Source organism: Anopheles gambiae, chromosome 2 (genome assembly GCF_943734735.2).
Source record: "Anopheles gambiae chromosome 2, idAnoGambNW_F1_1, whole genome shotgun sequence".
NCBI lineage: Eukaryota > Metazoa > Arthropoda > Insecta > Diptera > Culicidae > Anopheles > Anopheles gambiae.
The window spans coordinates 67,345,965-67,361,782 of record NC_064601.1 but is presented as its reverse complement, the minus strand read 5'-3'; the positions used below and the strand labels follow the sequence as shown (position 1 = coordinate 67,361,782).

At 41.0% G+C, this 15,818-nt stretch overlaps 2 protein-coding genes across 3 annotated transcripts; both read left to right on the top strand.

Annotated features, from left to right (window-relative positions):
• The first annotated feature begins 144 nt into the window (after positions 1-144).
• LOC5667119 (hyaluronan mediated motility receptor) lies at positions 145-5,381 on the top strand. 2 transcript variants are annotated; one of them, XM_061663463.1, is made up of 2 exons: positions 145-3,103; positions 3,683-5,381. In XM_061663463.1, exons 1-2 carry the CDS (start codon positions 392-394, stop codon positions 4,064-4,066), a joined length of 3,096 nt encoding a protein of 1,031 aa, XP_061519447.1. In that variant the 5' UTR covers positions 145-391; the 3' UTR covers positions 4,067-5,381. The 2 variants fall into 2 exon arrangements, with proteins under 2 accessions (XP_061519447.1, XP_001689078.2); XM_001689026.2 differs by having other exon boundaries at positions 147-3,103; positions 3,716-5,381.
• Positions 5,382-12,213: 6,832 nt separating this feature from the next.
• LOC1278424 (uncharacterized) lies at positions 12,214-13,631 on the top strand. Its single transcript, XM_318010.5, has 2 exons — positions 12,214-13,046; positions 13,160-13,631. The coding sequence occupies exons 1-2, from the start codon at positions 12,890-12,892 to the stop codon at positions 13,516-13,518; spliced, it is 516 nt and encodes a 171-aa protein (XP_318010.3). The 5' UTR covers positions 12,214-12,889; the 3' UTR covers positions 13,519-13,631.
• The last annotated feature ends 2,187 nt before the right edge of the window (positions 13,632-15,818 follow it).

Here is a 15,818-nt window from a genome sequence, read left to right as displayed (position 1 = left end):
AAGGCTACAAAATAGAATTGGTTTATGAATCAGTAGTTGAAATTGCGAGTTTAGCATACAGGCTATTTGTTTTAAGCACGCCGAACAATTGCTCAAAATTTCATTTCTGGACAGTGTTGTCCTGGGCGTTACTGTAGTAATTTCCCACTGTGCAATCTTTCAGTTTTCTCTTGGCTTGTCAGCTGCGCAGTGTTTACATTGAGCATTTGCTTGCAACGTCATTTTTTCATCCTTTACTTTTTACCAAATAAAAGCGTATTCCAGTGGCCAAATACAGTGTAAAGCTAGAAAAAAACAATGAAATTGTAATCAATTTAATGTTGGATTCGCTCCCCCCGCTGTCCGTGTTGTGTGAGTGTTGTTTGCTCTCATTTTAGCAGCGCTGGTTAGCATGACCACTCCACCAGCTAGCAATGAAAGCGATATCAAAAAACGGATGCTGCCAGACTGCGAAATGGGTGACCCAAACGAAACTCGATCCGGTCAAACGTGGCACCAACTGCTGCTGTATCCATCGCCGTCCTCCTCCCAGCTTTCTTACATCTCCGAACTGCAAACGGACGCTGGCAGTCAACCGTCAACGCCACTGCAACAACCGACGCGCGTCAGCGGATTGTTCGGCGAGATGGACGAAAGTGCAACCAACTATGATTCGGGCAACTTTTCACTGTCCGAATCGGGCTGCAAGGAGAAGGTCCCGTTCGCTACGGTGGGCACGGGCGCCGAAATGCATCATCGCTTCGTTCAGCTGAACACCGAGCTGTATCAGACGAAAACGGAACTGCTCACGTACAAGTACAAGTGGAACGAAATACGGAACGAAATCGAACTGGGGTTGAGTAAGAAAATTGACAAATTGTTGGATGAAAAAAATGAGCTCGAACAGGAGCTGGAAGATGTGCGGAAGGAGCTGGCTCGGTTAAAGGCACAACCGTTGGATCAGCATGGACGTGATCTGTTGCGTATCCGTTCCGAGCTAGATGGCTTACGATTGGATTTGAGCTGCAAAGAAAAGGCCAATGAATGTTTGAAGCAAAAAATCGTAGATCAACATGTGGAGAAGGAGAATTTTTCTATAAAACTAAAATCCCTGGAGCATCAGCTATTGGAGGGTAAAAATGAGATCTGTGGCGTGAAAGCGACGGAACAATGGTATAGAGATGAGCTGCACCGGTGCCAAAATGAAAATGCCAAATTAAAGGAATCATACTCGTGCTTAGAAGCACTACTGTACAAAGAGCGTGAAGAAAAGACAGCACTTATTGAAGAAACACAGAAGGAAGAATTGCGATTGAATGAAGAGAATCATGCGCTGCATCGTAGTCTAGCCAGCGCGTATGCTGATCGTGCCAAAGAAGCGGTAGAGAACGTTACAAAGCAACACACAGAAGAGCTGGCCAAAGAGCAGAAAGCTTCAGCAAATCGCGTAGCAGATTTGATGGAACAGAATGAGCTGCTTAACAAACAAAACTCCGAATTGCTTGCCGTGCTTAGTCAACTCCAGGATTCTCTGCAGCAACACAAGCAACAGCTCAACGTAATGGCCAAAAACGAAAAGGAAGTGGAAAGATACATGACGCACCTGCGGCAGCAACGAGAATCCGACAAATCGCAAATCGAAACGCTTACTGCGCAACTGGCGCGCGAAAGCTTCACCAAACGACAGATAGATGTCAGTGTGGAAAAACTGAAAGCGCAGGTGAAAGTTTTGTCGATAAACTTCTCCTCCACCGATTGGCAACGGTCGGGTGCGAAGGAATGTGAGTCAATTCAGCAGCACAATCGGGATTTGCAGGATCAGTGTAATCGGTTGATTATCGCACAGCAGCAGCAGCAGCAGCAGCAGCAGTTAAAAAGTGAATTGGCCATGTGCACAGAAAAAGCGAACCCAAGGCGTGATGAAATGCAATTGCTGGAAAACTTCCGAAGCATACAGTCGAAGAATTTAGATCTGGAGCTAAAATTAGGTCAGTGTGCTAGCATTGGCAAGGACATCGAAGCAACGCCTTCCTGTAACATCGTCAAACGAAGTGAAGAGACCATAAGATCGCTAAAGCAAGATGTCGAAGAACTGGAGCAGAAGCTTTTCAGGCAACCCACAGGAAAGGGTAAGGCAACAAATGAAAAAGGACACCAATCGTTATGCTCACGCCATGGCTCTAGATGCTGGGAAAGCGTAGCCCACGCTGGACTAACAAACGAGGAAGAAGATGTTGAAATCCGTAACTTACGCATCATGCTGAAAGCGATTGAGAATGAAAATCGTCGTCGTCTGAAGCGTTACGAGCTAAACAACAGGACACTGTTGAAAAAGTCAAAGGAACATGCTCGAGAGCGAAAACAGGCCGAGCAGCGTGTGGAAGAGCTGCTAAGGGAACACGCAAAGTGTGCAACGCTTCGTTGCGAGATGTCATCGGCACGGGAACGTTGCCTACTGATGGAAGCGGATTTAGAAACATTCAAACAGGAAGCAGCCACATTACGATCGGAAAAGGATCGATTGATCAATCTGCTGGAGAACAACTGTCTGCTGACAACGGACCGCGACGTTTGGGGCTCATTGAAACGAGCGTTCAAGGAGCTTCACGAATTGAAAAAAGTGCGCAAAGAGAATGATCGTTTGCACGATCAGCTCGAGCGAGAGGCGGAAAAGGTGAAGCAACTGGAAAGCTCGATCGGCGACTGGAAGCGAGCGACAGAAATGCAAACGGCCGAGACGGAAGATGTACGCGCCGAATTGGCTGAAAAAGTACGGCAATTAGAAGAATCGCAACACACGCTGGTTCGAATAACGCAGGAGAACAGTTCACTGGAACAGAATGCGTCGGTGGCTGGATTGCAGGAAAAGAATCTCACTGAAAAACTGCACGACTTGGAACGATTGGTTCGGGTGCAAGAAATTCGTCTTGAAACAGCACACGAACGGTTGAAGCTATACGAACAATCCGACGCTTTGATTGCAGCAGCAAAAGAAACGTTCTTTAGCGATCTGCAATCGCTACAAGATGCAATTCTGTTGGAAAAGCAGGAGAAATACGAACTAGAGGAAGAAGTGCGCGAATTGCGGCAGAATATGGTAAACACGGTTGGGAACAGTTTACAGGTGAGTGGAGGGTTCTTTCTATTATTTATTACATTTGCTTTAAATGATTTCGTAAGCTTCATTACACGATTTAAATTTTTTTTTTTTGTTGAAAACTTTAACGTTGTGTGCATTACGTAAGTTTCAATTTGCATAATCGAATTTGTTCATAAAAATACTAAGAAAGTTAAAAAAAACCGACATATTCATAGACCATTCATTTAATCCAGGGGCCTCCAAACTTTTCAGCTCGCGGGCCGCATTGCTTCAAAAATAACTATATTGAGGGCCATTTGACGCTTCCTTTAAATGATGAGTGAACGTTTAAATCTCGTTTTTACAACAAAATACTAACGATACTAATACAGTTTCGTGTTACTAAAGCTTGAATTTTGTCTAAGAAAAGTAAAAAATACATTTTTATTTGAATAAGTCATAATAACGTAATATTTATATTAACTCTGGCAAAGTCATCGTGGGCCGCATTATAAGCTCTTGAGGGCCGCATGCGGCCCGCGGGCCGTAGTTTGGAGACCCCTGATTTAATCATATGTTACATATGTTCCACTTCACATAAATTATGGCACTTTTTGAAAATAGTGTTCTCTCTACTCAACCCTATATGGCCTACAGAACTTCCAACCTCGAGATAGCTCTGCTGAAGGAAGCGGACATCTTTCAGCGACCGTACTGAGCCCAGAAATGCAGTCTCTGTCTTTGTCCGTCACGAGCTTGGACATCGATCAGATTCGTGCACTCGTGGAGGAAAGCTCTCGGACAAGATATTCACTTCAGCCGCTCCACGAATGCGTTTCATCGCTGAAGCTGGAAATGGACAATCTCAATTCCGTTTTACAAATCGCTAATTATCCTCAACCACAGCAGCAACCACTACACCATCAACAGCAACATCCACAGCGATTTCCGCTGTCTCTGATGGACGAACTGAAGGATGCCACGAACGGTCGTTATGGGAGTAGATGAGTATAGGTGTACTGGGGGTCGTGTAACCATAATCTGTTACACTTAGGTAGACGAGTTGGATGGAAAAAAGATAACACAAACACAAAATAATGACACCACCAATCACACCAGACATTAAAATACTTCTGTGTAAAATGAATTGAAAGAGCAAATCTGTAATTCGGCAGTTCTTTTACACTCTTTTTCTAGTCTTGTAAAATGAAATGTACTTAGATTTCGTAATTCAATCGATAACTAATGTTTAGAGATGCTCAACAAAAGTATTACCTCCATCCTCTTGAGCTTGTTTTTGTTTTCTTGAGCTTGTGATAGTTTCGTCTGGTTGCACATTTGCTCGCGTTAAACAATTGCTAGCACTGTTTACACTGAAGATCGTTGACGTGATCGATCGATATAATTGGATGTAAACTAATTACGTTAAAATGTATATTCGTAACATTCCTTCACACATAGATGATGAATCTATTTCACGATTTCGTTCATAATTAGCTTTACCGCTGCCGGTATCGAACATACCATTAAGACCATTTGGGTAGTAGAAGGGCTATTTTTCTACCTTTCAACCGGATTGAAAGATAGATTAAGTAGTAGCAGTGTAGTAATGCCAAGTACGCATCGTATCAAAAAGCACCGTACGCATAAAGTCATAGTGGAAAACTCGAAACATAAAATAACAAACAGAGAAAAATACAAACAAGTTATGGATAATCATTATAAATTTGGAAAACACATCAAAGTGGTGTGTTAAATTTATGTGGATTTGTAAAAAATTGTTACCACTTTTGCAGCCTATTATTTGTGTGATTCTACAATACTAGAAAAACGCACCTTAAATTACTTTCTTTAAACTAAAAAAAAATCGAACATACCTACACTTAAATACAGCAAAACGGGTTGCGAATCAGTTTTAGCCAACTACCAGTGATAATTTAATGATTAATTTACTTCAATTTTCCAATTATTTGCTTTATGTTCCTTGTACGTTCATTGTGTTAAAGTGTTGACTAATTTATTTGTCCTAAGAAATATTGTTATCCATGAAATGAAAGGAGCTGTGATGGCAAAGAAAACGAATGGTATGGTTTTGTTAAATTTATTTATTTGCTTTTTTGTTAATTACCCAAACATCGTATCCGCAGTAAAAAAAATGAATGATAAATTTAATTAAATAAATAAGCTGGACAAAGAAATAGATCGTTTATTGAATGCACATAAATTGAAGTGAATTGTACATAGGAGTGCATGCAAAATGGTGTAAAATTGCTCAACGAAACGCATGATGGCATAGTAATAAACTGAAAGCACTAAAATTGTACCTACGATTTGATTGATTTGACTAGGAACTAAAAAAAACCCATATTTGCGATCGGCCGATCGCAACCTCCGCAGGTGACAGCGACCGGCGATGACGGCGGATTGGTGGAAGCGATATCAAATATCCTACGTTGGTGGCGTAAAGCGCTGGCTCGACGTTCAATCGAACGGAGTGAGTGAATTGCAGCAAAAGAAATATGACAGCATATAACTAACGATGGGAGACTGTTGTCTTGTTCTTTGCTCCATCGACAGTGGAGGCTAGCACTCACATACGGGCGCCTTCATAAGACCTGCCGAACGTGTGTATGCACAGCCTGCTTCATCGCAGCGCTCGAACAAGGACCGTTTATCGTTCCAGTTTTGCCTCATTTCTGTTGCGCCGTTTGTCGCTCAGCTGACAGATGATTGAACGATGAAAGAAACGGTGCCGCCGCTGCTGGCTGTGGCGAGAGTCAGTTCGTAGTTGCTGGACAGTCATCATCGCCGTCGCAACCCGCCGTGAAATGTGATCCATCCAGCGCCGTTGGGTGAGGATCACGCGTACGGTCGCAGGATAAGGACACTATTGCGGGAGACATTGCCATGCCAACATTGAAACTAACAGCGATCGCAGCATTCCAACTTACTAATTAACCAGTCTCTTGCAATGAATTTATCACAAAATGACAGATTGCAACGGTACGCAGAAACCCTCCCCGTCACGGAGGTGGTTGATTTTTTTTAGCAATTTGATGGAAATTTAACATGTTTTGTTTATTTATTTATTTATTTATTTTCCTTTATAATGAACGCATACTACTACGCTGTCCGCCTCTTGTTATTCATACTCAATGTAATTAATTGACACACATTCACTTGGGCTATAGTGCGTCTCAGTTTAATTCTGACCTGATCTACCTTCACTTTAGGATTTTTAGGTTTAGCAATCATTAAAACCATTTACGACATTAATGAAGGTTCGTTATTGATCTGTTTAAATTTGCAGTCCATGTGCAGTTACACACTTTTGTAAATATTGAACACATTCCGAAAGAATCCAAGGTCGTACCCTTAGAAGATACTCTTCCGCAGCGCATTGTGTGTACCCCCTTTTGGCTTGTTTGTTTATTTTTTATTCATTCATTGTTTTCTGCACGGCACGCTTCATCCCTTTTTTTCACATACAGCATACCCGCCTGAAGCAAATTTGCGAACATCTTACGGCTATAAAAATCAGTGCTTTTCTTCTTCTGTCCGCCACCACTTTTGCCACAGTCCGTATAATCCGGTTGCTTATTTATGAGTCACAAAGTAGTTCGCTCATGAATGCAAACGAGAGTGAAGTCGAAAAACGGGGGACATTTTTTTAAAGTGTAATGCTTTTACCATTTTTTTTTTCACAGTCTTCATGTGAAGAAGCAGCAGGAATAAAGAAAGCAGACTGCCAGACGATGCGCTCCGTGCAACGGCCATTAGGAAGTGCTTCTGCAATTGAGTGTTACTCCCCGGGGATCAGTTTCACTGTCCAGCGAGTGGGCCGATCATGCGAGGGCCTTGAAATCGATGGAAAAACAATACCGATACCAAACACGGTTGCTGTTTGTACTTTTCTTTGATCCTAAAATTCAATTTCACCAGATTCGGGCCACGAGCTACCAGCGAACCATTATCTTCACTCTCACTGGTCGCTACGCGGGACGTCGCCAGTACTACCACCCTTGCTTGCGCAATGCTTGAGTGTAAAGGAACGATGTTTAAAAAGGAAAAAGAAACAAGAAAATACCCTTCCGACAGCAAATCTTGTGAAGAAAGTGTGACTTAACGAAACGAAACTGTCCTCCAAAGGATCGAGATTCATAACGTCTTTGCCCATGCAGGCACCGTATTGTACTGTACTGTAGTGCCGCGCAGACGGTCTTGCTGGTGGTATTATTATTGTCGCTTGATAATTGAACCTTACCGGAAACAGGTTATCCTTTTATTGCTTTTAGAATGCCAAAATTTCTCTCTAGGGAGAAACACTCCCCGCGTGAGGACAAATTCGCGCTTCACATTCTTGCCACTACCTCTGGTTCTGTAGTGCTCAGCATCAGACCGGGATATGGCGCATGGGGACAATCGTTTCACAGTCGTTATGCTCTATTTTGTTGTCTGCTGCTATCCCACAGAAAAGTGAACAAACAATGAGAATGAAACGTCTTGCTGGGAAATATCTTCACGCAAGCTGTATGCAAGTCAGTCGCCTGTTGTTGCTCTAAGGCCATCCACTGTATGGCGGGTAGTGGCTTTCTTTCTGGGGCTGACTCACCTTCACTTACAGTTTACGGTAAACGCTGATAGTCGCAGTCGAGGTCGTGGCGTTACAGACAATTTGTTCAGCTAACATTTCCGGTGCAGCATCGTCCACAGGGAAGCTGTGTTTTTAAAAAGCGGTTTAAAATGCTATGAAATGTAAAGTGCAAAGTAAGTACAATACTCCCTGAGTATTTCAAGCTGTAGTTGGGCACCAAAAAAACCTCATAATTGCTACTGTTCTTCAAATTCAATAATAACTAAAAGAATTTATAATAATAAAAAGGTGGGATACTATGTTTACAACACTTAGCAGGCTTCAATATTAAGCTGTTAAACTGAAGGAATCTTAACTTTGCAGTAGAATGCGAAAAATATCTTTGATGATATCTAGCTTTTTAAATATTGCAAAGCAATGTGAGTTTCTAGCATAATTCTTATTTTATTAAGTTTCATAAATTTGGAAATATACATGTCATATACCTTTCTCTACGCAATCCGCCAAATTGACGGTAGTTAGTAGGGGCACCTGGGGCAAAATGGTCAACTGCATTATTGACAAATTAACACGTTTATAGTGACTTCTAATAATTGAATACATGAAATACAATGTATAAAGCCCACCATGAACGTTTCATATCCTAATATTTCAAAATATTTAATAAATTCACAAATAAATTGTTTCCTAAAAACGATGTAATTTTCGACGTCTTGAAAATAAGCTTTCGTAAGATTTTAACTTTGAATTAGAGGAAAAAAATAATGTGTATCCAGGCACATGATATTTATTTATGATTTACGTGAAAAAAGTAACCATTTTAATCTAATTTAAAGTTGTTAATGTTAAAGTTTGTAAAATGTTTCACTTGGGGCAAAATGATCGTTCCAGCTTGGGGCAAAATGGTTGGTATGTTTTGACACGAGCAACATTTAAAGGCTGTGGTATAAGCTAAGGTCGCTACAATATGCTAGCTTAATATAAATAAAACTGTGCTGTATGTATACTATATAAATCAGAAAAATTAGTGACAACACGTGAGTTATTGAAGTATTCCAGCATTTGACTAAATTATTCAACAAAACACTTTAATACTAAACTTAAATTTCTACTCTCATAATCCTACCGCGATGGAAGAGCTTAAACCAAAACCTAAAATTCAATGTTTTGTTACATTTTGCCCCTTTGTTTTGATGTGTTTTGACATTTTGTGTAAGACTATTTTACCCTATAGCAAGACCATTTTACCCCGCAAAATACATTTTAACGACTTTTGACGTTGATTTTTAAAATTCATTTTAAACATATATATTTGTTATTAATGCGTAAACTTCTGATTGTTTTTTTATGAATAAGACGTTGAAGTATCGATTGCCGTCAAAATAACAGTGTAAAGTCATTTAGCGAATAAGATACAGACCATAATCCTTAACAGGTCTATTTTGCCCCGCTTTCCCCTATATTAAGTTTAGTTGTAAACCTTTTTCTATAAAAGTAAATATAGGAGTGAAAGAGAACTCTAAACCAACGACTATCGTATCATCTTCGAATCATCGACTATCACAATAAATTGGTAATGTGCAGACAAATTTCCTTGGAAACCAAAACTTGTGAAACAATACATACCTAATTGTGTTAAATTGTTCTTTTCATGATTTTTACTTATCTAAATACGTATTCTTTTCTATCAGTCAATTTGAAGGATGCTCGTAGGGATAGCTATTTGAGAGACGCCCTAGTAAACTTAGTGTTAACGACATAAAACAGTATCTTGTGTGGAATTTTTTTCAAACATATGCTTCCCAGCATTCCCATTAAAAAAATGATAATAATATTTTGACACAAACATCATCGAAATAGGTTTTCCTCATGTTTTAAGTATTGTTCCAATATCCATGTAAACAATTATTCTAAAGAAACATTGAAGTTTGTGTGCTTTAAAAAGATAACTTAGTTTCAAGCTTGTGCTCCATTTGTTGTCAATATTTAATTTATGTTATTCAACAGAATCCATTACTCCCTAAGACTTTTGCAATGTGTCCCATAAAGATCGATGTTTGTCAGAGGATGTGGCTCGATACATACTTCTGACATTACCAAAACTCTGCCCAATCGCTACATTCCTGACCTTGAAAGAAACGATTCAAGGCCCGAGCCAAAAGAATTCATACATCTCTTCTTAGCTCTCCCCAACGAGGGTACGCAAATACCGGAACGTATTACGATAATTGCTGAACGGGATTACACCGATGGTCCAAACGGGGGCCGACCAACATCGTTTCGAAGGGAGCTCGCAGCACTTGGTTTCCGACCGGATGTCAAATTACCTCAACTACTATTACCGTACTCTACTCGCCCTCGGCTGTACCATTCCACTTTACTAGCCCGGATCATATTTCCCTGCGAGCGAGAGAGCATAGTGCATTCCTGAGGTTGGGTATCAAGCAGGTTCCCCGTATGTGTATGGATAGATGGATGGATTGCACTCATTTTCTCCTTCTGGGTGGGTTGGTGTGGAATGTAGATTTTGATTTCAACATTTCGCACCAACTATGAAATCCTTCTAAGCCACAGACACGCCGCCACTGTACGTCATTTCACTGCCAAATGTTGATCGGTGAGTTATAGAGGGGTACCAATGCATAGGCTTACCATCGGGATTATGGATTCCCGGGGTGAGTTGGGGTGAGATCGAATCGAGAAGTTGTATATTTTTGTGGGTTTGAAAATGAAAATGATGATGGTGCTCCATTAGTTGTATTGGCGGATAACAAAAGCTATCACAATAATAATTCCCTAAGCAATCATTCTATTCGTTAGTCAAAATGCAGTGGTACTGTTATAATTGATTTATTTAAATACATCATGAAATGTTAAAGGTTTATTAAAACACAAAATCAACCAACCTGTTTCCGGTAGCGCTGTTACTCTAATCCGGGTTCGATTTCGATCTTGAATAATGAACCGGTATCATGACGAGTACACACGTTCAATATTGATGCATGGGAAAATATGTCAGCATTAATGTAACAAGTTTTTGTTGTTGTTGTTACTGCTTTTGCCTGCATGTTAATGGAAAAGCGTATTGTTTAGTGAATTCATTTGACTCATAAATTAACGCATGGTTTGTGTGCTATCAGATCGAATTCACAGCTAAGTGGAAGTACACACTTTTGTTCTTCCACACAAGGTGTGTGTATTATTGTAGGCATATTAGCTTAAATTGACTAATTTTAAACAAACAATTAAATAATGCTTTTAAAATCATCGTAAGTTTCCTAATTCCAATCAAATTGATCGCTAAAGTTGAAATACAAATACTATAAATTTACATCAATATCTGCAAATAGGAGCTTGGCAAACACCTTAAAGTCAATGTAAACAGCACTGATCCACCCGTTTTTTATTGAATACAATTTAGAAATAATACATATTTGGAGAAGATACAGGAGTCAATAATCGGTAAGACCGCATAGTAGTGATGAGAAAAATGAAGTTTTTGTCGGAAGCGAATCCGGCTAGATCCGCAGTTTTCTGGAATCGATTCCAGATAGTAGGCCCGGAATCAGTTTTCAAAATCGATTCCGTAATCGGCTCCAGAATTGGAATCGGCTCCAAAATTGACTTCGGAATCGACTCCGGAATCGACTCCGAAATCGGAATCGGTTCCGTTATCGTAATCGGCTCTCGAATCGGAATTGGCCTATATCAGCATCGACTTCCAAACGGAGTCTGTTTCGGTATTGCCACTGGTCCGATGTTTGGGTCCAATCATACTACGTAACCGCAAAACATCAAAAGTTACTTGTAAAAGATCAATTCTCATGGAGATTCCCGGACTGATTTCGCTTCTAAAACTTCTTTTCTCAATTCAAGAACTAATTCACATTCCGGAGCTAATTCTAATTCTTTAGACAATTATGATTCCGTTATCGGGGCAAATAGCGATTCCCAGGTCAATTCCGATACTGACCGCGAAATCGGTTCCGAGGTCAACTCCAGAATCGGCTCCGAATTCATCTGCGGAATCGGCTCCGGAGTCAACTCTGGAATCGGCCCCAGGGTCCACTCCGGAATCGGCTCCGGAATCGCCTCCGGAATCGGCTCCGCAATCGACTCCGGAATCGCCTCCGGTATCGATTCCAGTATCGGAATCGGCTCCGGAATTGATTCCGAACACGGAATCGGAATCGGGTAGGTTCGATTCCGAGCTCCCATCAATACCGCGTATGTCTAAATATCAAAAAGGAATCTGAAACTGTGTACAAAAACAACAGTACAAACTCACCAAGATTTAAAGCTATTAACCTTAAAACAAAAAAACTTGTGTCGCTGCAAACAGCTTTAGTTGTTTACTAGGTGAAACCTTTGTACCTAATGGAACGTATGCTTTTTACTAACTACAATGATTTAATGCTACGGGCATTGCTGCGGTGTATAACCGCTTGAAACCATTCATCTATCCATCACATTTCTTCCGCGAAGCAACTAACGCTTATCAACCAAGCGGTACGTTATCTGAAACCAGGACCAATGTTACGCTGAGAATTGGTACGCGCGTTTGTAGTACACTCGTACCCTAGCATCGCGATCGTGCAGTGTAGTGATCGCGATGTGGAACAGTTCTGTTCCGTACTTCAGTTGTCCTATTCGGGCTTATTCCGGGCTTGCCATCGGTGATTGATCTGCAATCTTGCGGTCATTTGTTCAGTACATTGCGCTCTGGCATCGCGTGTGTTCGTGCGTAATGTGCTGATGCACCATACCACGTGAGCGATCAACAGACAGACGTGCGTTATTCGGAAGCTCGGTTAAACGGATCCAATTAGATCGTGCAGCGTGGTTGCGGCCAGGTCGCTCAAGCTCAGCCTCCGAGAAGTTCCGTGATGATTAATAGCGAAACAATAATTGTGTTAAAGTTAAACAGCGATGCACTAATCGCACGTCACAGCAGTGTAACACCGGCCGTGTAATCGTGAGTGTTTCATAGTTGTTCGCCAAAATAACTGCCAGTATCAGCAGCCGAACAACAATCGATGCATTTGTTCTCGTTCCCACGAATGTAGCGTCTGCTTGCTGGAGCGTATTTAAAACATACGCCTGTGATCATTTTCCGACTCAGTCCGTCAGGTTCAGGTGTTGTTGATAGCTGCTACATCGGGTCGTGCTGAACGTTTGCGCCAGTGTCCGTTTGTGTTACCGTAGTGTTGCATTTACAAGCAAGTGTAAACCATAAAATGTTGTCAAAAGGGCATGTTATGATGGTGGCACTGTGTGCTGTTTGTGCCATCTTCGGCACAACAACTGTGGAGGGGGCTGCGCTTAACCGATCGCCCCGTCAGTTGAGCAGCTTACTAACACTAAGCGGTGAATCAAACGCACGAATTGAAAATGGTAAGTGCTGTGAAAATGTCCTCTAATAGAACAAAAAGTGTGTGTGTGTGTGTGTAATTGTGTAAATGAACGATGCTTTGTAATGATTTCCATTTCTTCGCTTATTACAAAAGGTACCATTATTTGTGACACGCTCAAGTGCCCGGCCGAATCGTTCAAGTGCGTAATTGTCAAAAACTCCACCAAGGACGACGTAAACAAGGTACAGGTCACGCGCGAGTGCCTTGATCCAGCGGGCAAGGCGACGGCCAAGACGGTCACCACCGAGGCGTCCAACTTCCCGGGCCAGCAGTTTGAGAGCTATGCCGAAATCGATAAGAATGGCAACATTGCATCGTTCGACAATCGCGGCAATACGTACAATCATTCGGGAACCGGTGACATTCATTCCTATCTCTACGAGCAGATAGAGGACCTACACAAGGCGATACTCGATCAGCTGTCTAATGCTGGCAATCCGTTCGGGGCGTAGTGAGCTACAGTCAAACAGACACACACAAACTTGCACACGTGCAAACTGGTACCGTATAGATTAGTCCGAAATAAAAAAAAATACAAATAAAGTTGATCTTTTGCTCAGCTCAACCCAACAGGTTTGTTCCGTTGGGGCTTACGGGCAGTGCCGTAAAGTCTACACACCATTTGGCGAAAGAACCATCCGAGCGAGAATTGATCTCCGAATATGCTTCAGCATTCATTCCTGGATGCGGTCGGCGATTCCGTCTCGACGATTTCAGGGCTTTTTACCATCTGCTCGGGAGCTAATTGGAAGCATACAGCCCCACAAGTGATGAATGTAAAATTCGCAACAGGCAAAACCACACTCGGCGTTAGTTTGACGAGAGTCAAGGTTCCATTTTCCGTTGTTGTTTGGCGCCCGATGAATAACACTGTTCCGGGGAACACGATTGCTAGGGGTTTGGTTAGCAATAGTGAAGTAAGAAAAGTGTGTTGGAAAACTCATACCGAGCAGAGCAGAGCGATGGTTTGTTTGTTGCTTATCAAGAGTCGTTATCGATGTATTCTAATTAGTGGCGAACAATCGTTGCATTCAATAGCGATAGGATAGTTTCCTCGTTAGCGATAGGATAGTACTACTTGGTAACAATTGTAGTTGAGCTGTTCAAGTTAGCCAATCTCAGTCGAGAGAATGAGAGTAAGGGGAGTACATAAAGACAGAAAGAGAAGAGAATTAGAATAGCAGGAGTAGCATAACGAAGTGCCCGAGTTTATATGATAGAGGCATTTATTCTAAAAAAACGGATTGTCCGTTTTAATTGCAAAATCACAAAACTAGCAAAAAGAGGTCGGAAAAAGATGAAATTTTGAAAGATGAAACATTCTAATACTTTACTTGTATTCCAATATTACAATTGAATTGCGAGTCTCTTAGAATGTTGGACATTTTCCGCGACCTTCTCTCTGCGAATTTTCGCTAATGTAGCCTGATTTTCCAAAAAGTTCTATTTGTCGCTCGCAAAATGAATACTTTTTTTAATTTTTTCATATTTCATGTTTATTTAATTATGTCATCTAGCCTAGACTGGCCTACATAACTATTCTCGATTTTTCAATACACTGGCTAATAATGGACCTAACTGAAATTAACATCATACAAAACATGGAGATAACGAATTACAAACAAGTAGCTACGACGAAAGTCAAAACGGTAAATTAATATATAAATAACTAACTCAATGCTTCTGATCGTCAATATGTGCCTCGCAGAATAATTTTAAGATTATTGACATTAACGTTAAGATCGACAGAAAGCTATAAGCATTAACTATTAGAAGTAAAGGGTCTTTGGAGCCGAATTCCGCCATACTGAAGTCCGTGCTAAATAGAGCTCGTGGCCTTAAACTCCTGCTAGGGGCCTTGAAAAGGAATTTTTATCTTTATCCGGAACAGTTCAATCAACTAGTTTGTCTTCTTCTTCTATTTGGTGTAACATCCTACGTGGACATGCCGGCCTATACAGGCTTTCGAGAGTTAATTCATTACCACGCAGCCGGATAGTCAATCCTTGCTACGGTGGAGACGGTCCATTATAGGCTTGAACCCATGATGGGCATGTTATTGAGTCGTTTGAGTTGACGCCTGTACCACGGGACCGCCCCCAACTAGTTTGTTTACAGGCCAAATTGTCCTGTGTATAGATTTTTTTAATACGAAACTAACGAAAAAGAAACTTATACTGAGATTTAACTTATTTTTCATAACAAAAAAGAGGCAGAATGAACCGGGTGAAATTTATCATCGTAATTCTTCGAAAACTCATCATATTTCATCGACAACCAGCGAGAAGTTTAGCAAGGAGAAATTTCGTTATTTCAATGGTTAGTAAGAACGTCATTCTCCTACTTGGAACGGCCACGCTAACTCGACACCGTAATACTACTGTATTTGTAAAACACATATTTAATATATCACACAACGCTGTATTGTATCCTTCATATTGCCATTAACTGTAATTAATTAACTGGCCCTGGTTACAACTCATATTAATTCAGCAGAATGAGAAACATTTCCTCACGCCGTTTTGTAAATCAATAATGTAAACTTTTAATAGAACAAATCACTAGGCCATAAAATAAGATTGGCATCTGCTGTTACAATGACATCCGCACTCTGTAGTCCGGCCGCTTCCATGCATTGAGAAACTGAACATTTTAATTGCCCGATATCATTTCCAACACCTATACAACAGCAAATTAGACCCTACGATCAGCTTATGGTGGGAACGTTTTCATTGTTACTGAATTATACTGA